A 21,046-nucleotide genomic window follows, 5' to 3' on the forward strand; every position below is an offset into this window, starting at 1 on the left:
TGTGACCATAAATCCTACTATTACCCTTAATAACTAGTAATAAGCAGCAAATAAGATTAAGTTAATTGAGGCAAAAGTCACAGTTAATGGTTTGTTAATTGCGAGACTTGTACCTTAAAACAAAGTGTGTACCCTTACACTTTAACTATGTTTTTAACTTCTGATTATCACCGTATAATACTATGATAGTCATTACTGATGCTTTACAATAGTAATTTCTGAAATAGACAGTTTTCATTTATTTCAACAGACTCGCTGTAGCATTATGGAAACCATACTTTCAGACACAGAGAGCCACAGCAGGCATCAGTTGACAAAGCACACAAGAGAGTGGTTTGTTACTTAGAACTTGGGGATTTTGACAGGTTTATTTTTAGGTGGCTTTTCTTGAGAATCCGGGACAGACCTGGCAATCAGTCGTGTAGAAAGTGTAGGGTGATTCTATTTGTGGAGGGTCTGTAATATGAGTTAGCAGTTCAATTGTGATATTTCAGAAAGATTGGACGAGATTACAGCACAAACGGCACCTGAGGCCCAGCTGACAGCTCACTCAGTAAAAGGACTTTTCTAAGGGAGCTAACAATGAAAAAAAATAGCATGATAGAAAAAGGAGGAGAAATAGAAAAATATCAAAAGGTGACGTAAAGCGAAGCAAACTCATGGTCAAACAGCTTCTCAAGAAAACAAGCGAGTTTGATGTTTGTGTTTTCCTCATGGTGCACAACTGTGACTAAGCTGAAGAGTTTAGGAACACAAAATATTAAATAGATAAAATTATGGGTACAACAAAAAAAAGTGTTTTTTCTTAATAAAGAGACGTAAGGAGATCATTTCAAGCAATTATCAGAATTCAAAACTTTAAGTAGCTCTGGAGACAAAAAGATAACTTAAGTGACCATTGTTCCTTCGATTTACCATTAGTAGGTGCACATTTTGAATTAGCCCTTAAATGAAAAAGCAAATAAACAAAAAAATAAATAAATAAATAAACAATGCATATACAGTTTAAGTCAGAATTATTAGCCCCCCTTTGAATTTTTATTTTCTTTTTTAAATGTTTCCCAAATGATGTTTAGCAAAGCAAGGAAAGTTTCACAGTATGTCTTATAATATGTTTTCTTCTTGAGAAAGTCTTATTTGTTTTATTTCGGCTAGAATAAAAGCTGTTTTTAATCTTTTAAAATCCATTTTAAGGACAAATTTATTAGCCACTTTAAGCTATTTATTTTTTTCGATAATCTACAGAACAAACCACTGTTATACAATAACTTGCCTATTTAGCCTAACCTGCCAAGTTCACCTAATTAGCCTAGTTAAGCCTTTAAATGTCACTTTAAGCTGTATAGAGGTGTCTTGAAAAATATCTAGTCAAATTATTTACTGTCATCATGGCAAAGATGAAATAAATCAGTTAATGGAAATGAGTTATTAAAACTATTAAATGTGTTGAAAAAAAATCTCTCTATTAAACAGAAATTGGGGGGTGAGGGGGTGGAATAAACAAGGGGGATAATAAATCATTGGTGCTAATAATTCTGACCTCAACACATTTTACATATATCCATATTGTATATGCATTGTGTTTTTTTAAACCCAGTATTAAGGCAGCCCATTCAAATGTTATCACTCAATTGAATGAACATTCTCAGCGGTTATCAGCTGATAGATATGGGCCAGTAGGGGCCTTCTGGGGCTACTGGTAGGCACAGAAGGCTGTTATCATCCTTCCTTATGGTTAATCAGCTATAGATCACATACAGCAGCGGCCGGAAGTTAACGAGAATTATTTATACTATATATTTATACGTCTACCCCTACCCCAACCCTAAACCCAACCATCACAGTAATTTAAAAACAGACCTGGATCTGGAGTCCATACTCTATTAGCCATGTGGATGGATAACAACCTTCTGAGCCTGCCAGTAGGCGCAGAAGGCCCCTACTGGCCCATATCTATCAGCTGATACCCACTGATAAAACCCAGGCTCATTCTAAAAATGTAGCACTATATATATTTTTCTGGAGAGCACCAAATATATCCCAGGAGATGTTTTTTTTTTTTTTTGCAGTTTTTGTTTCCGCGATTACCTTTGTGTATGCCTTTTGAGATCTGAAAATGTTCTTGTGAGTGCCATTTGTGCCTGCTCTTGAGTAAATCCACCAAAAAAAACACCCTCCTCTTTCCCTAAACCTAACCAATAGTGCTTTCAAAAGCACCGATTGACCTGACCTCCTTCCCTAAACCACCCAATAGGTTTAAAAAACAATTCAGAAAAAGAAAAGCCCTCGCCTGATTTTAACTACATTTTCAGATTTTATTACACTTGTTCTTTGCCATACTCGAACCATGTTGTCGTGGTCAACTCCAGTCCACCAGCGTACATGGCAAGCCACTGGACAAAATGGTAACAGCGGGAAAGCCATCCATGTGAAGGTAAGCGGTCAGCTGGTAAGTGCAAAGAGGGACAGCATCCATTAGCCCCGTAGCATCCATTTTAAACATGAAATGCAACCATAAGTACTTCTGGCTACATATTTCGCAATCTCCAGAAATCTATATATGCCTACGTTTTCAGAATAAGCCTATGTTGAAGACCTCTTAATGTTAGAAATATGATGTAATATGCTGTATTATGCATCATAAGCTGGTATAAAAGAATGAGCATACACAGTTTTCACAAAATCATGTTTTTGCAATAAACAAAGATAACATTTTCAAAAACATGCTCTTTGAAAAACATTTTCAAAAAAGTACTTTTTCAGTCGTCTAACATGGTGATGTTGTGTAAATGAACATCCATAAGGCAAAAAAAGTTTTCCAGTTTTAGTTGAAACGGTAGCATGAAAATGCCCCCTTAATCTCCAACAGGAACGCTTAAACTGTCAAGCCTCGCAAACCTCAAAGCACCAACTGTCTGAATACTGCATCATATATGCAAATGCTTCAGCACGACAAAACTTTTGAACCCAGCTGTGTTGCAGTGCATCTAAACAGACCTGAACAGCGGCACCACATTTCCTTCTAATACAGACCTCTGAGATGGCCTACACGCTGTCTTTCAGAGAAACAGATCATTCTTTGGAGCACCCGTGGTGATGTGACTATTCCCAGCCGCTCTGATAAACAGTCTCTGTAGGACAACCAGCATAGCTCAAACTATTTCCTGCAATCCATCCCACTCCCTTGTGAGCGCTTAGCCCCTAACCCACACCGATGATCCATTACTGCTCTTTTCCACATCAACTATTCCCCCCACGTTCTTCCATCGGGAGGCCAGTCCACTCACTCTGCCCTTTCTCTGGCTGGGCTAGTGATGGGCAGTCCACATATGAAAGGTTAATAAATGCCCTCTGAAGCCTAACTTGCGACAGAATGGCTAAAACGCAGACTAAGCCCAACAATCTCTGCCCAGCAAGGATAAAGAAAAGGAAAATTAATCTTTTGTCCACTGCTGGCAATTCAATCCAAGGTTCCCCTTTACGTTTAAGATGAAAACACTGTGGCTGGAGGAGCAATAATGTCTCATTTACAGACTGAGGACAGAAAAGCCTTCATGCTTTTATCTGCACAGAGCAGCATTACGGTCATACTGAAGGATAAAAGCATGAAGGGGATACATCAAGTATTCTAAAATGGGTAGGCCTGATTCAAGCAGCAACATCCCAGCTTTCCCGCATGAAGCTAATACAAAAGTAACTGAAACTGCAATTCATCAAAATTCCGCTAGTCCTGTATCCAAAATAGAGCACATTTCTATTGATCCCAATGTTAAAGGGCCAATTTTACAGCATAAAAACAGGTGTTTACAGCCTGGTACAAAAAACTGGAATTTTTTTGGGATGGGTTGCGGCTGGAAGGGCATCTGCTGCGTAAAAACTTGCTGGATAAGTTGGTGGTTCATTCCGCTGTGGCGACCCTGGATTAATAAAGGGACTAAGCCGACAAGAAAATGAATGAATTTTATTTTAACTCATTCGTTTTGTTTATATTAAGCTATGTTAAGTCTGCATAATTAAGGGCGTGGCCACTAGAATGACAGCTAGGTCTCGCTGGTCGCTGTCACCACCTCTGGCTGATTAGCTGCTGAACTCTGCATATACATCGTATTTTTCTTTTATTTTATGTGGCTTTTACACAGTTAATTGTCTTTTGGAATTTTTTCTTATAACTATCTGATAATATGGCATGTTGTGCGCTTAGTTTTGCTCACAAACCATTCAAGTGGCCTCCATTTCCTAGGGGAGTGAAATTCTTATATACTTATATCGCATATATATACATTTATGTGTTTTATTTAAGATCATTATCATTCATAATTTTTTTTAGGACTTGAATGCACTCCAGCATCTGAAAGATTGATTATCTGTATGTTATAAAACAGTCATCTGAAACGTTGTCATACAGCATTATGCCTGGATTTCATAAATAGCCGTGCATTTACTAACACAGACTATATTTGAAGTATTTAGCATTTTTCTCCTGTGCAGAGACATCATTAGAACAATGCTTAGTAGCTAAATGTATTACAACAGTGTTTTTAAAAGACTAAACACTTTATTGATATAGTATACAGCCAAGCACATGTGATCACAACACAAATGAATCACAGGTAATGAAGTATTAAGCGTTTCTCCCAACGAGAAGCCAGTCCAAGCAAAATGCTAGTCCTTTTTTGGTTACACCCGGTCGGCACGATAATGTCAAAACAACATGGAGACGGTTGGCCACACCCACTTTTAGCTTAATTTGCGCTCTTCAAAAACCTATGGGTGGCGACACGGATACTACATCCATATTTTTTGCAGTCTATGGTCTGAATTCCCATATTTTCATCTGACCAGTGTTGAGGACGAAGCAACTCATACTTAGTTAAAACTATAAGCAAGCTACACTGAATTATGAACTGTTTGAACAAATTGATACAGTCTAAAAAATGTCTTATTGTTAGTGGTAAGTCAAAAAACACAACACTTTAAGATTATTGTGTCTGTCACTGCTAAGATAGCCCCTTTTTTGGTATTACTGAGATTGCAGCAGCACAGTTTAAATCATGCCTATTTGAATCCTAACAATTTGTATCACTAAACAAAGAGTTAAAAATATGTCAGTTAAAGACTAAACTCTATATTTTCCTGTGGCCTTACAATATGAATCAATTTATAAAACTCACAAAACACATTTTAAAAACTGGATGACGAGTAACTTGCTACTAATAAAATTAGAAACAAACAAAAAACTGATGTTTAGGGGACCCAAAATTTAAATAACAAAAACAAAACAAAGCAAAGCAAAAATATTGCCTAATGCTTGACAAATGCTTTATCAAAGAACTCAGCTGTATTGTTCAATAGTAATTTGGAGGCTACATCTATAATGTATTTTTTTAACTTAATATCTCTAAACTACAACATATGCTCTTAATGACTTAAATCTATACACACATTTTAGTAATAGCATACACATATAATGCACAATCGCAATATTAAAATTCAAACCCCATAAGGGATTGCTAAACTGCATTAATTAGGTAATCTGGAACTGGGAACAATTCCCAAAACAACATGGCCTCTATTCATATGTTAGTCTGTCTGTCTCTCTCTTCTCCTGAGGTTAACACAGCCACTTGGAACCGTTCCATATCCAGCCCAGATGGTAGACCTGCAATGAGGATGAGCTCTCCATGGTCAGCAAAGACACTGATTAGACAAGGTCTAAGGACTGATCCTCTGCAAAAACTTCAGTGACCAGACAAATCCTCTACACAGTTCCCAAGGCCAGCTTCAATACATCACATCTGGGACCGGCTGAGACCTCAAGCTCTACCATAAAGGACACCCGTCATACTTTTATGATAGTCCACTATTGTTGGCTAAATTCACTGTTCATTTGTTGGTGTGACAAGAAAGAGTTTGGGTTTCTTTCAACAATCACTTTTTGTGATGGGGTCTGGTGAATCACATAATTTACTATTTCATATTGAACTGAATTAACATAAAACTGACTTTATAACGATATTTATAAAGATGTCAGGATGTGAACAGACAACCAGAGTATATTGTGACTTAATGGATGTCATACATACAGTGTTTGCTTCAATTTAGACATTTTCGGCATAGGGAGCCAATTGTACTAGGGTGATAGACACACCTCATTTTGTGTTTTCAATGTGGTCTCATTGTGTACAGGTGTGCCTTATATTGGGGCCAATACCAAAAGACAAGCCTTTTCAATGTGGCATCAATTTCAACATTCTGTGGATATAAGAAGCTGGAATTGTCATTATGTTATTCCAAGTTCATCATTCAAACAACCATTAACACAACTTCACTTAACGGACGCACAGCAGTGTCACCTGACGATGGCGGACCTTTGGGTCGATGGCAGGCAGTCAGATGTTGCTTGTGAACTTGGTGTGTCTCAAAGTGTCATTAGGAGACTTGCATCAAGACACAGAACTACTGGCAAGACATAGAACTACTGGTTGATGACAGACCCAGAGGTGCAGCCCCACAAGTGACAGATCGCAACAATGACCACTACCTAGAAACCTCTGCACTCAGACATGCAACTGCCACACAGCTGCAGGCCCATTTATGAGATGTGAGGAGTACTAGGGTTTCTAGACAAACCAATCGCAACCAACTCCATGCTTTGGCTTGAATGCCAGATAACTGTTGCAGGTGACTTCACTGACAACGTTTGCAGTGGACACAAAACCATATGACCTGTGGTCTACTATCCTGGTAACTGATGAGGGTTGGGTCATCTTGAACAAAAAAGATGGTCATCAGAGTTGATGGAGAAGGCAATGTGAGCCAGGTCCCCAGGATTTGTTTTTTTGGAAACAGAATTTGTTCATCACCAGTCAGCGCAAAACAGATTTGGTTATTGTTGATTCAACCGGCATACCCCCAACTTTCGGTTCATGAATGATAATGCTCCTCCACATCGTGGAAGACTTGTCACAGCTCGACTTCAGGAAGTTGGAGTGCCTCATATGGTATGGCCATCAATGTTCCCTGAACTGAACTCCATAGAGCACGTCTGGGACCAGTTGAGGCAGAGACTGGACCTAGCAAAACTGAATGTAGCACTTGTGGAAGAGTGGAACACATTGCCTCGGAACAGCATCATGAGCATGAGACGTTGCTGTCAAGCTGTCATTGTGGCAAATGGTGGAAACACCCACTACTGACATTGTCAATTTTTGTTATTTGGGGTTATCCTTATTATCGTATTCATTTTTGGGGTAATGAATATTAAAGCAATGAAAATTGTGTTTATTCTTATACATTATTAATAATATCAAAGGAAACTTTTACTTATTTCTTTAAAATTCAGAGCAAATAGGAAAATTATGTAAATAATAATATCTCTAACTTGTTGTAAGTATATGGTCACATTAAGGTACATTTCTCACTATTGACAAACCATTGACTATGAAATTTAGCTCAAAAAACTCCTAATTTGCTGCATATTAATATATATATAGGATAGTAGCTGGGTTTGGGTATTAGGGATGTAAAAAAAGATCATGCGGAATATGTCGTTTATAAGGACTAATAAACCTCTAATATCATAATAATAGTCAAGTAATAAAACACTAGTTAATAGAGAGAATTTATCCTTATACTGAAGTGTCACCAAACATCTTAATAATCCTAAATTTGTGAATGGTAATATGACATACATTTCCTTTTTGACCAGGGACAAGTTTCAACCAGTATTCACATAAATGTATTAAAGAAGACATACCAGAATAGTGGTAACAATATATGTGCGGTTCTGAAGTCCGTAAGTCTCATTACTTCCCGGCATGTAGGCCGCCGTGCTCACAAATTTCTCATCCTCATTCCAGTAACCCACCTGAGAAAAGATCAAATCAGGGACAGGAACTTGAGCATCATCAGAAACCTTTCTGAGAATTCCCACAGGAGACTATACATAAACTACAGTACTCATTTAGTTGGACCCAAAGAAGCTGCTGAAACATTGACCGTACTGGAGCTTATTAAGTCTGTGAAAAAATTAATCTGAAAAGTGTAAAACAGTCAGTCATATCTAAAGGCTAATCCCTTTTGTGATATTTAAGTACTTACTTTCTTTGGTCCCGTCGGCCTGAGCTCCATCACACTGATAGAGTAGTTTGTCCTTCGTCCTTTCTCGTTAAACTGAATGTGTCCTGTTAAGCCTTCAATCCGAACCTAGTAAAAAAAAAACACCCAGAAGATGTCTTTATTCAAACAAAAGAAATGACAGAGGTCCTTCTTTCGTTACTTTGCTCCTCAAGTATTTCTCTCTAGTACATGTCTCTCAGTGCCTCTTCTGTGTGTACAGTACTGAATGTCTCCCAGGCCGCATGATGGAGTTAATTGACCGAGCTGAACATCAATCTCCACAGCCTCTCAGCAGATGGACCAAATTGCCTCAGTCCAGCACACATCAGACTCTCATCAGACACAGCCGTGGGCATCTGTGATACAGAGCCTACCTCCACAAGAAGAATGCTACAAATTGACTTTACGACATTGATTGAACCTCTTCAGGCTTATATTTAGTGATGCACCGTGTTGATTTTTCACAGCTGACTTCGATTGTTGATCTCTTTACAAGCAAATTGGCTGATTCTAATAGGAATTTCTGATTTATTTCTTATATAACTGTAATTTGTTTTTTACAATTCATAATTATTTTAGATTGTATACTTTCAGAAAACACAATAATTAGTTTTTAGCTCTTCATTTCTGGTCTCTGTTATTGTTCCAATCTACAGTGTAGATTGTATGCAAGTCCAGAACATAAACTGTACAATAAAATTGTAGTTTAATTAAAAATCATATAAATAAAATTATAAATTAATGAATACATTTTAAATAGTAAATGTAAGTCTTGTTAGCGATTGTCATTTAGAGCATAAGCACAACAATTTAGATTGTGGTGCATTCCAACTTACGTTTAAGTTAAAGAAGAAACACAGAAGTGAAAAACGACTTCTGAAGCAAAGGACATTTTATTAGTGGGGGGCAAAGCAAGGCTTTATGAAACACTAAAACAGTCGAAGCAAATATGTCGAAGCTTCGAAACCAATCTCTGCAATGACACCTAGTGGTCAATTGTTTTTATTTTTGAACTTAAACAGCTTCAGCAAAAAACAGTTCTGCAAATTGAGGTATTTAACCCCACGTGGAAGAGTTTCAAGTGATTTAGTGGAGCGGTGAGCGTTCCAGATTAACATGCAGAGATAATGGGTTTGAATCAAGGGTGTGCAGCTATAGATGTTAGTTTTTGTTTAACATTGGTCTGAATAAACACTTTGTGAATAAACATGTCTTGTTTTGGTAAAAAAAAGAGTACATTATTAAATTATATTATTAAAATAAAGTAATTGTACACGTCGGGATTCGAACATTGTGGCACACGCACAGTCCACAAGGCTACATGAGAGAGTTTTTATTTCCATTTTTGTTTTTACCCTGTTAGTCAAACGCAGATTCGCCAGTCCTTGAAAGGCTTCTGAAATGACCGATGCTTTGAAACACTTTAGTCACATGACCTGTGTGTTTCGAATCACCTTAGTCACGTGTTTTGGATCATGCTTCGATGCAGTGTTCCGAAACACTTTCGCTTCAGGATCTCGACACGGTATCGAATTGTCAGTTTCACGTCAACCATACCTACATTTTATAGGCTTCCATTAAAATCTGCAAGAACCGAAAGCTTCAACCATTTTTTTAATATTGTAATGTAGTTCCTAGCAAAACAAAGTAATAAATGAGCAAAAAGTGGGTGTGTGTTTTTTCTCCTGCAAGCTAATTGGATGTAGTATAGAAGACATTTCACTGAATTATGAAATATCAAAATTTGGAAAAGGGTTTTGGAAGAGTTATTACAACCTAACACATCTTCTCTTCACCATTTCTGTTTGTTGCCATAACACAGTCAAAACTGACAGCTGTAGGGGTGTGGTTAAGTATGTTAACCACGCCCAATACCTCAGACAGACCTAATCTGAGACTTTAACTAAAAACAAACAAGAAGTGCAATTTTAGATTACAAGGGCAAACATATTTTTTTATTTACTTAATGACATGCACAGATGTTCACCACAAAACAAGCAATGTGAGCTAACAAAATCAATTTTGAACAAAAGATTTTGGTCTTTAGCCTTTTGAAATTATTCCACATGAAAATCTGCCTGTATTGCACATTTAGAGCATCAACATAGTGACTTAGATTCTGCTCCCAAAATTAAATTTTTTAGTTAAATGGAGAAACACACAAGCAGAAGACATTTTACAGGCTTCAATTAAAGTCTGCATGAACCAAAACCTGCAACCTTTCTTTCTTTTTTTAAACTGTGATGTAGTTTCTAGAGAAACGGAATAATAAATGTGTGAGTATGAGTGGGCGTGGCTTGTTTTTTTCTACTGTAAGTTGACTGAATGTAGTAAAGTAGGCATTTTAATCAGAACAACCAGGAAAAGAGTTTTGGAAGAGTTATAACAAGGTAACAGACACCTCGTTTTCACCATTTCTGTTTGTTTCCTTAGGGCTGTCAAAATTGACAGTTGGAGGGTGTGATTAAGCATGTTAGCCACACCCAAACCTCAGTCAGATGTAATTTAAGAATTGAACTAAAAACAAACAGGAAGTGCATTTTCAGATTTAACTTTTAGATTACAAACATTATTATTTTCTTCTTTATGGCATCCACAGATGAATTGTTCACCACAAAACCAGCAATGTGAGCTAACAAAATCAATATGCTTAGTTTTACTTTCAGTCAGATTTTGTTTCTACTCAATCTCGCATGCCAAATTCAATCCTCAGTGTTTAATCTACACTTGAGGCGAAGAGACAAATATCTGCTAAAGAAAACCAGGTGTTCTTTGCCTCACATATTTCTTTATAAATATAACTTGTCGTTTGGTGTTATGACCAACATAAATGTTCATCGCCAAATGGCTTTGTTTATTATCTGCGGTGTCACATTCGATTGCGGTGGTCTTTTCGCTGAATCACGGTGAACTTTATGAGATAAAATAAAGGTCTAATTTGCTTATTAGGGTTTCATTTTGTGCACTCAGAATATATTAGAACAAGTGTCAGTCTTGCAGATGGGAAAGTTTGTGTTGGTGAGATTAAAAGTATGCCGTGTTGAGTTGATACCTGTTGAAGCGCTCTCTGAATGTCAATGCCTTGGCCCCAGGGTGCCGGTGGATTGGCCAGACATTCTCCAGCATTTCCGCGTCGAGATATATCTATCCTCTGCCTGCGGAGGTTCTGGAAAGCTGTGGACATGACTTTGACCCCATCATATGTGAGAGCTCCAGTGTACTGCATGGAGAATACAACAAGAAGGCAGAGACACATACAAGAAATAAATTATTTATTGTGTGTGGAATACACCATAAATATTAGATTTTATATTTAATGAAATATTAAATACCAACTAGCAAAGATGCATACATATTTATATTACATCAAGCCTATTAATTCTTTCATTTTTTTATATTGCATATTCAATAAATTTACTATACGATGACTTTGTAATATTATTAACTATTAAATATATACACATGCACACATACCAACATGGCATATTTCCCTTTTAAGTTCTATTTTTGTGATCTACGCGCAAAGTCTAAAACGTATGGCTATTTTAAGGACGGGAAAATTTAACAACAAATTAAATATGATAAATATTTAATTTAAAAATACAATAAATATAAATATGCTAAATATAAATATCTATATACACATACAAAATAAATAAATAAATAAATGAATAAATAAGTATATATACTACTACTACTAATAATAATAACAAGAACATTATACAAAAGCAAACTGTCATGAATAAATTGAAAAAAAGTCCCCATGAGATGAAGGCATGGTTTTTATATTTATAACATTTTAATCCTTTACTATTATTATTTTTTCATATGTAAAGATATTTGTGTATTTCTGTACATCTCGTTTGTACTAAGCAATGTGTAAGTGTTTTGGACCCACATAGGTGTACAACTAACACGTTCTACCTTGAAGTTTAGACCAGATTTTAGTTGGTCAATGGTGCAATCTATTTCAGTTCCCTTAAAATAAAAACATGCCAACAATGCACCTTAACACACCTCCTTACTAGACCGCCACACCCATGAGTCCACAAAGTGGCACAAATTGATTTGCTGTTTAAACAATGTGGCACAAAACATGAAAATTAGGGTTGTGCTGGTCTAAAAATTGCAACAAATCGTGCAAAACACGTCTTGCACTTTATTAAGCTGGATGTATGATGGGCCCTAGATGTTGTGACTGATTATTAGCATAATCCTTATGTTTGACACAATTAATTCTTCACATGGCAAATTGTTTGAATGTAGTCTATGGAGTGTCTCACCTTCAGTCTTCGCTTGGGAACTTTGGCATCTTTATTGTCAAACTCCATCCACTGCTGCACTGTCCTGCTGACATTAGGATCTGCGTAATTCACCAGCTGAAAGCCTGTTACATTCGCCTCACCCTTCTTAAACTCCGTCAGGTCAATGTCCAAAAATCCCTACCGAAAAACAGAGAACATGTTTACACGTTAACATAACATACTGTGATTTAACTTGATGTCTTGATGTTATCCCTACACAAATTGTTTGTTTATAACCCAGAATTTTTAACAACGTAAACTTAAAGAGGAAGCAATCTGTTCTGTGCCACAATTGAACTTCAAACACAATACATTCAAATTGACTGAATCCCTTTAGTCACGTGACCTTGGTGTTTCGGATCATGCTTTGGTGGAGTGTTTCGAAGCACTCGCGCTTCAGATCTTGACACTATGCCGAAATGTCAGTTTCACCTCAGCCCTCCCTACATTTTATAGACTTCTGTTAAAATCTGCATGAACTGAGTAAACAAGGAGTGTGGTTTGTTTTTCTACAGTGAGCCGATTGGATGTAGTATGGAAGGCATTTCTTCCAAAATATTGAAAAGAGTTTTGGGAGAGTTATTACAACTTAACACACAACTCCTCCTCACCATTTTTGTTTGTTGCCATAACACAGTCAAAAGTGACAGTTGGAGGGGCTAATAAGCTAACTTGATTCCTTCATGTTATTCCAACACAAATTAATTGTGTGGAACCCAGCATTACAGTGTAAACTTAAAAGGGAAACCAATCTGTGCTAAAATGCAATGGCGAATCCCCGACGATTGCTAAAACTTCCAACTTAAGACCCTGACAGGAAATCAAGGGAGTCATTTTCGCATTAATGTTCAGGTGCAGAGAGAGAGCATGAGGCCGGGCCTGTGGAGTGCAGTCAAATGTAATGTAGGGTTTAAAACTATAATAGAAAGAATGGTTGGGTCAATCGCTTAATGAAAAAGGCTAATCCCTTTCATCCACTGAGGCTGGTTATCCAAGAAAGCTCGGTTGTTATCCGATGTGGTGCTGGAAAATGCTGAAGCTTTGAGTAGGAATTTGAAGAAAGAACAGTAGCACATCTTGAGAGTTTGCCGGAGGTCTATCTTTGATCCCACAGGCTCTATTTAGTAATTCAAGGTATTTTCCCCAAATCCAATCAGCTGAAGTAAGCTGCCCCAGAGCAGCCCACACACACCGTACCTGAGATCACAACGTACACAATCTAACTAGGGAACGTTTCATTTCACGTAGTCATAGCGCTTTACTTTTTCCACATTTTTTTGTTACAGCCTCATTTCAAAATGGATTAAATTCATTTATTTCCTCAAACTTCTACACACAATAGCCCATAATGACTATGTGAAAAAGATTTTTTAAATGGTTGCAAATTTATTAAAAATAAAAAACCTGAAAAATACATAAGTATACACAGCCTTCGCTCAATACTTTGTTGATGCATCTTTGACAGCAGTCTTTTTGAATATGATGCCACAAGCTTGGCACACCTGTCTTTGAGATTTTTGCTCATTCCTCTTTGCAGTACCTCTCGAACTCTGTCAGGTTGGATTGGAAGCAAAGGTGTACAGGCATTTTCAGATCTCTCCTGAGATGTTCAATAGGATTTAGGTCTGGGTTCTGGCTGGGCCACTCAAGGACATTCACAGAGTTGTTGTGAAGCCCCTCCATTTATATTTTGGCGGTGTGCTTTGGGTCATTGTCCTGCTGGAGGATGAACTGTCACCCCAGTCGGGGGTCAAGAGCACTATGAAGCAGGTTTTTCTTATAGTCTGAGAGTCCACAAAAGAATGCTGGAGCTTTGATAGAGTGACCATTAGATTATTGATCACCTACCTGACTAGGGCCCATCTCCCCCAATCACTTAGAAGAGTTCTGGTGGTTCCAAACATCTTCCACGGATGATGGAGGCCACTGTGCTTATTGGAACTTTCAGAGCAGCAGAAATGTTTCAGTAACCTTCCCCAGCCTTGTGCATCAAAAAATGTAATCCTGTCTCGTAGTTTTACAGACAATTCCTTTGTCTTCATGCTTGGCTTGTGCTTTGACATGGACTGTCAAACCTGGGACCTTACATAGACAGATGTATGCCTTTTCAAATCATGTCCAATCAACCAAACTTCAACTAAGGTACTGAAACATCTCAAGAATGATCAGTGGAAACAGAAGGTACCTGAGCTCAATTTAGAGCTTCATGGAAAAGGCTGTGAATACTGATGTACATGTGATTTTTCAGCTTTTTTATTTTTAATAAATTTGCAATAATTAAAAAAATATATATTATTCCACTTTGTCATTATGTGGTATTGTGTGTAGACTTTTGAGAAAATAAATGAATTTAATCCATTTTGGAATAAGGCTGTAACCTAAAAAAATGTGAAAAAAAGAGGAGCGCTATGAATACTTTTCAGATGCACTGTATACTATTAAATAACATGATAACCTGATTGTAATGCTAAATTTCATGCTTAAGTCTAGATGGTCAATCTCTTTATAAAGATATTGGTGTCTTGAACGTAGGTTGACAAAACAGTGGTCACAAACAGTTAAAGTGTAGGGTTAACAGGTACTGTAAACAGCTACTGTAGAGTTTACATAATATGTCTCCCAATTGTAAACTAAAGGCTTGTTTATGTTTGACTCAGCACTGAATGTGTTGTAATGTGTTTGTTTTTGACTCAGCGTTGAGTGTAATAGTCTTTGTCAGGCTGTAAGTGCGCTGATCTTTGATTTTTTTTCATGTCTCCTAACACGTTTAATCCCTCAGGAGCGTGTCCCTGCGTTCCCTGTGAACATCTGCTCCATCGGGTAGCAAACAAGATTCACTGCGCTGCTGACATGACCCCACGCTAGTGTCTTACCTCGGTTGCCCTCACACACACAAACTCAAGGGAGTTTTTGTCCTTTTGTTACTTGTTAGATGCCTCAGAAGTGTGTGGGTGTACATTATGCTAGTCAGATTACTGTTTTATTTTTTTCATGGTGTCAGACTGTATGATAGAAATCTTGAGACATTTGTCGCATTTGACAGTGTCGACAGGGCAATCAATCATATCCTGTACTGACATCCTCGTTGACAGGACAGAAATGAAATAGCGCCATAAGCATGTCCCATATGCCAATGTTGACCCATATCAGTGGCTTGTTCATTTAAATACAGAGAGGGAGGGACAGTCAACCTAAATAGTATGGTGCCAACAACAATGAAGAGAAACATCCATCCATCCATCCATCCATCCATCCATCCATCCATCCATCCATCCATCCATCCATCCATCCATCCATCCATCCATCCATCCATCCATCCATCCATCTATCTTATCTATCTATCTATCTATCTATCTATCTATCTATCTATCTATCTATCTATCTATCTATCTATCTATCTATCTATCTATCTATCTATCTATCTATCTATCTATCTATCTATCTATCTATCTATCTATCTATCTATCTACAGTATCTATCTATCTATCTATCTATCTATCTATCTATCTATCTATCTATCTATCTATCTATCTATCTATCTATCTATCTATCTATCTATCTATCTATCTATCTATCTATCTATCTATCTATCTATCTATCTATCTATCCACAGTTATTTTGTTGGGAAAAAGCAGCATCCCCTTGTGTTGCGACTCCCTGAATGCCCTCAATCCAAGGGTGAAATCCCTTACCCAATATAATAGTCTCCCAACTGTAACCTAGTGTTCCACAGGGAAAACTCAAAGTCTCCTGTAACGTCAAATCAATTCTTAGAGGGAAGTGCTATCACACAGCTGGCCTCTGGGCCGAAGCGTCACACAAGCCCGTTTCACAGCCTCATCACTCTCTACGGTGAGAGTGAACAAGGCAATCAGAGACACACAGACTGTCTGCATCACTGCACATATTATGCCGGGCTGAAACTGAGCGCACAACTGGGACTCTTGTCATCACAAGCTCTCAAGTTTTAAATACGCCACATTCTTCCTTCAGTCAAGATGACTACAGTCTTTGGAGGCAATCAAGAGCTCATTCGACAAACAAAAGAGTTTTTATTTGAAATTAAAGGAGAAAACAAAGTCAAGCAGTTTGCAGAAAGAAGCTTTCACTGATTTCAAAAAGCGCAACGCTCATGAGGACTCTTCAGAAACTCTCATAAAGCTGTCACATCAAAAACAAATGCAGTTATTAAACTTTGTAGGAACAGAGAAGTTCAGATGTCTTAAAGGGATAGTTCACATAAAAAATAATATTTTGTCATCATTTGCTCATCCTCTACTTGTTCCAACCTTGTTTGAGTTTCTTTTAGTTAACAGTGAAGAAGCAACTGCCATTGACTTCAATTATATTTTCTTGGTCCTTCTATGGATGTCAATAACAGCTTTTTACCATCATTCTTCAAAATATATTGTGTTGTGTTAAAAAAAAGGAATAAAATCTCAAAACGTTTAGTTTATTTGGGGGGAACTATTTCTTTCTACGTATATGCACTCCAAGGCTTCAAGTTTTGGGATACATAGACTAACTAGACCACAGGTGATGACTAAAACTAACAATACCAAGTCTTAAATAAATATAATATGATATAATGTGAAAATATTCTGTACTAATAATAAAATTTAAATAAAAATAAAAGCTAATTCATAATAATAATAAATGCCACAGTATAAAAATTGGTGAATCATTGTAAGAGGTTACTAATTTGTTGCTTTGTGGTTGCTAAGAAGTGTTGGGTAGTTTCTAAATGATTGGGGTCAGAAGCTAAGTGATTACTTCAATTTAATCAATAATTGCAATCAACAATGCTATAATCTACTAATGATAATAATAAACTGTTTACAATGTATGCCAATTATAGCTTGAGAAGACAAACTCTTTAAAAAACAGGGGTACAACCTAGCAGACACACAACATCATAAGACATTAATTTAAGGTTAGATTTAGGTCACCAACGTCTAAGGACAATGTTATTTTGATGTCCAATAACAACGTGAAATGACAATGATATTTGGATGATTTTAGGTTGTGTAGTGAAGTGACCAAAATCCAACATCAAGCCAACATCTTAAACCAAAGTCATATTGACGTCAAATACAGACGTTTATTCGTCAGGTATGGCATCCAAAATTCGACGTCTGACAGACGTCATAATGGTAGCATCCACACGACGTCAAGCTCTAACATGTTTAGACATTGATGTTTTGTTGTTTTTAGGTTGCGTTGGAAAGTAACCAAAATGTAACGTCTGTTCGATGTTGGACACTGACGTCAGCCTGACGTTCAGTTCTGACATCAACCCTGACGTCAAAATGCAAAATTCCACAAAACTGGGGTAAAACGTCAATCTGACATCATGTTGACATCCTGTGACTGCAGAGAATGTTGTGACAAAATAGTAAATTCACATGCAAAAATTCTGGTAATTGATTACTGCATTCATAAACTCAACAAATTGGGTTCGATTGGATGTCCTTTTTCATCACTGAAAATAACAATCTGACACTAATTATTCAGTCGCATATTTCACGTTAATTGCAACAGCCATTACATATTTAATTCATTTATATTTAGTGCCCATCATTTTCCATCTTCGGGTGCCAAAAGATTAACTGGATATACTGCTTGCTTGCTGCCAGATTTATTAATTTAGCTAGTAAGCTATAATGGTTCAGGAGAAGCTAGTAAAATAATAGCACTGTTTACATTAGCAATAGCAACTGCATTGACATGTGAGCAGTTGGAGAGTACAGATGAGGTAAACAGTGTGGCAGATGACCTGGTTAAACACACTAAGGGACTCGAGAGACTAAAACTAATGAAGAGAAGCGGGGAGGGAATGGGGGCAGAAGTCATTTAAGATGCTTCTGATTACAATAGCGATCTACTTTCTGAAGCGCTGCCTCAGCTCTGATTGGCCATGTCGTACTTTTTTTTTTTTTCTTTCGGTCAGCCGCATGTCTTCTGGCATTCCCTCTCATGTTGACTATCTGCTCTCATAGCAACAGTGACATCCTGTTTGCTGGAACAGGGCTCTGCTGATGATGTCCTTCACTTGTATGTGGCTGATAGAATTGATTTTTGGTTTTTGACGGATTTACTCAGTATTTGCCAGGTTTGTTCTTTCAGCGCAGTCTGATTATTCTCCAATTCAGGCGTAGGCGGTCCTCCCACTCCAGAACTAAAGTGAGGGCTTTTGCCCATCTGATCCTACACAAACTCACTATGAACAAAGAATGATTTAAGGATTGCAGGATTTTGGGTGAGACCAGATGTCCAAATTTGAATTCCAATTTTATTCAGAAGCTCTTAATTTGACCCAGATTTCATTTTGAACTGATTGTATTACAAATAATTTCTTGGTATTTCAGTTTCCACATCCATTTTAAGAGTTTTAAAGTACTACCTTGTAGCTCTATGTTAATCTTAATAGTTACTGTTCTTTTTGGGCTTTGTAAACCATATTGTTCTGTTTATTTTAAGCACATATTGTACATTACTACATTTTTAGCAGATACTACACTGGAAAACAGCTTTAATTCATCCAATTTAAAATATTTAGGTTAATGGATCACATCTAAATTGTATCACTTTTATTCTCATTTTTTTCTAAACAAGAAGATATAGCTTTAATCAAAATAACGATTCCTATAAAATGTTCATTCATCCAATTAAAAAAATGAGGGTAATGGTTTCACATCTAAATTTGACCACTAGAGCCAATAAAAAATAAATTCATTTGCCTTAAAAAAAAATTTTAAGACCATGAAAGTACAAAGCATATTGAGATTTTCTTTAATAAGCATGCACTGGCCTGTGTAAGACTTCCTCCACAAGTCCAAAGAAGTGATATAGGTGAATTTGGTAAGCTAAGTTGTCCGTAGTGTATAAGTGTGAATTAATGTATATAGATGTTTCCCAGTGATGGGTTCCAGCAGAAAGGGCATTCACTGCATAAAACATGCTGGATAAATTGGCGATTCATTCTGCTGTGGTGACCCCAGATTAATAAAGGGACCAAGTCGAAAAGGAAATGAATAAATATTATATTATATTATATTATATTATATTATATTATATTATATTATATTATATTTTATTATATTATATTATATTATATTATATTAAATTATGTTATGTTATATTATATTATATTATATTATATTATATTATATTATATTATATTATATTATATCTGTGCAAAAATTAAATTAAACTAAATAAAAAATAAAAAAAGCTATACATCTTTAAAAACTCAGGTTAAAGATCACTTTTAAGTCAATTCAATTCAATCATCTAAAATCAATTTTAATAATAGATATCTGGATTTCGGAAAAGAAAATGATTGATATTAAAATCAATATGTCCTTATCCCTAGCCTCTCTAATGTGCCTGTAGCAGGTGTCCGTATCGCCTGACTGAATGGATGGAGTTGTATCGTTTTCCGCTTGGTGTCCCTGTAAATGTGGTGCAGTGAGTTGGTGATGTTACTATAGAAACTAGCCTTCACCCAAAAGGCTTGGACGCAGAGGGGAAGCTTAGATGGGCATCCACTCACACACACACACATACACTCTCACGTTCTCACATGCAAACACTGTGTAAACAGAATTGAGCTCTCTGTCATAGGACACGGGGAGTAATTTGCTCACTTCTTAAACAAAAATTGGCCATTATGGAAATAGCAGGCAGTTGCAAATCTTTATTGCTTTGCCACCTTTATCATTTATCATTTACAATTACATCTAACAAACCGGCCAGACCGCTTTAATTTAAAATCCTCAGCAGTGTGCCATCCAGGAACACAAGCAGCATATTAATGCCGCGATTATTATCATTTCTCTTTGAAATCAATTTAACCTCCTTTCTCATACATCGAGTGCACCTATACAGACTGCAGAAATCACTTGTATTTTTTTTATTTTCATATTCACAGAACAGTTCTTCAGGCTATGTTTATGTAAGAGCTCATCCGTTAGTCATAGTGAGTGGCTTCTTATGATTGGCCAGTAGTGGAAATATGCAAATCAGCTGTAATATCAAGAGTAGCAGTGACATTTGAAAGCCTCATGCGGAGGATTAGTCATGCGATCTCTCATAGTGAACACTGTGTTTTTTAGCTTACCAGGTTCGCTAGGATGTAGTGGTAGCTCTTCACATTCTTCCCCAGCTCGATGATCTGAAACAGACCAACAAATAAGGTGAGAAGTTACAGGATTCGTTTTGGTGCACACAGGAATATAAAAGCATGTTAGTGTCAGTCAAAAGACAGATTTGAATAAATCACACTATAATGTCATATTTATAAGGAAGACATGCCAAAGATGGTGAAAAATTCATGTGTTGGAAATGTATTTGTAATTAAATAATTACCGAAACGCCATTAAAAATAATAAAATACATTACTAATAAAAAATAAAACAAATAATAATAATAATAATACACATATAAATAAAACAACACTTTCAATTTTTATTTTACTTAATGGCAATAATAAAAATAATAATAATAATAACGACAACAATAACAACAACAACAACAACAACAACAACAACAACAACAACAACAATAATAATAATAATAATAATAATAATAATAATAATAATAATAATAATAATAAATAAAAC

The 21,046-nt window shown here is 36.5% G+C and overlaps 1 protein-coding gene across 16 annotated transcripts in view; it reads right to left on the minus strand.

Annotated features, from left to right (window-relative positions):
- Positions 1–21,046, minus strand: part of gria1a (glutamate receptor, ionotropic, AMPA 1a) — a 381,070-nt gene that overhangs the window by 57,515 nt on the left and 302,509 nt on the right. For all 16 annotated transcript variants that reach the window (XR_012389626.1, XR_012389624.1, XR_012389628.1 and 13 more), the window contains 5 exon segments: positions 20,545–20,598; positions 12,402–12,560; positions 11,171–11,338; positions 8,101–8,205; positions 7,757–7,867 (listed from right to left, as the gene is read on the minus strand). Coding sequence is in view for 11 of the 16 variants with exons in the window: in XM_073921699.1 (XP_073777800.1) it covers positions 7,757–7,867; positions 8,101–8,205; positions 11,171–11,338; positions 12,402–12,560; positions 20,545–20,598 (597 nt within the window). In the remaining 5 variants the exon portion in view is untranslated.

The sequence above is a fragment of the Danio rerio genome, chromosome 14, assembly GCF_049306965.1.
Source record: "Danio rerio strain Tuebingen ecotype United States chromosome 14, GRCz12tu, whole genome shotgun sequence".
NCBI classification, from domain to species: domain Eukaryota; kingdom Metazoa; phylum Chordata; class Actinopteri; order Cypriniformes; family Danionidae; genus Danio; species Danio rerio.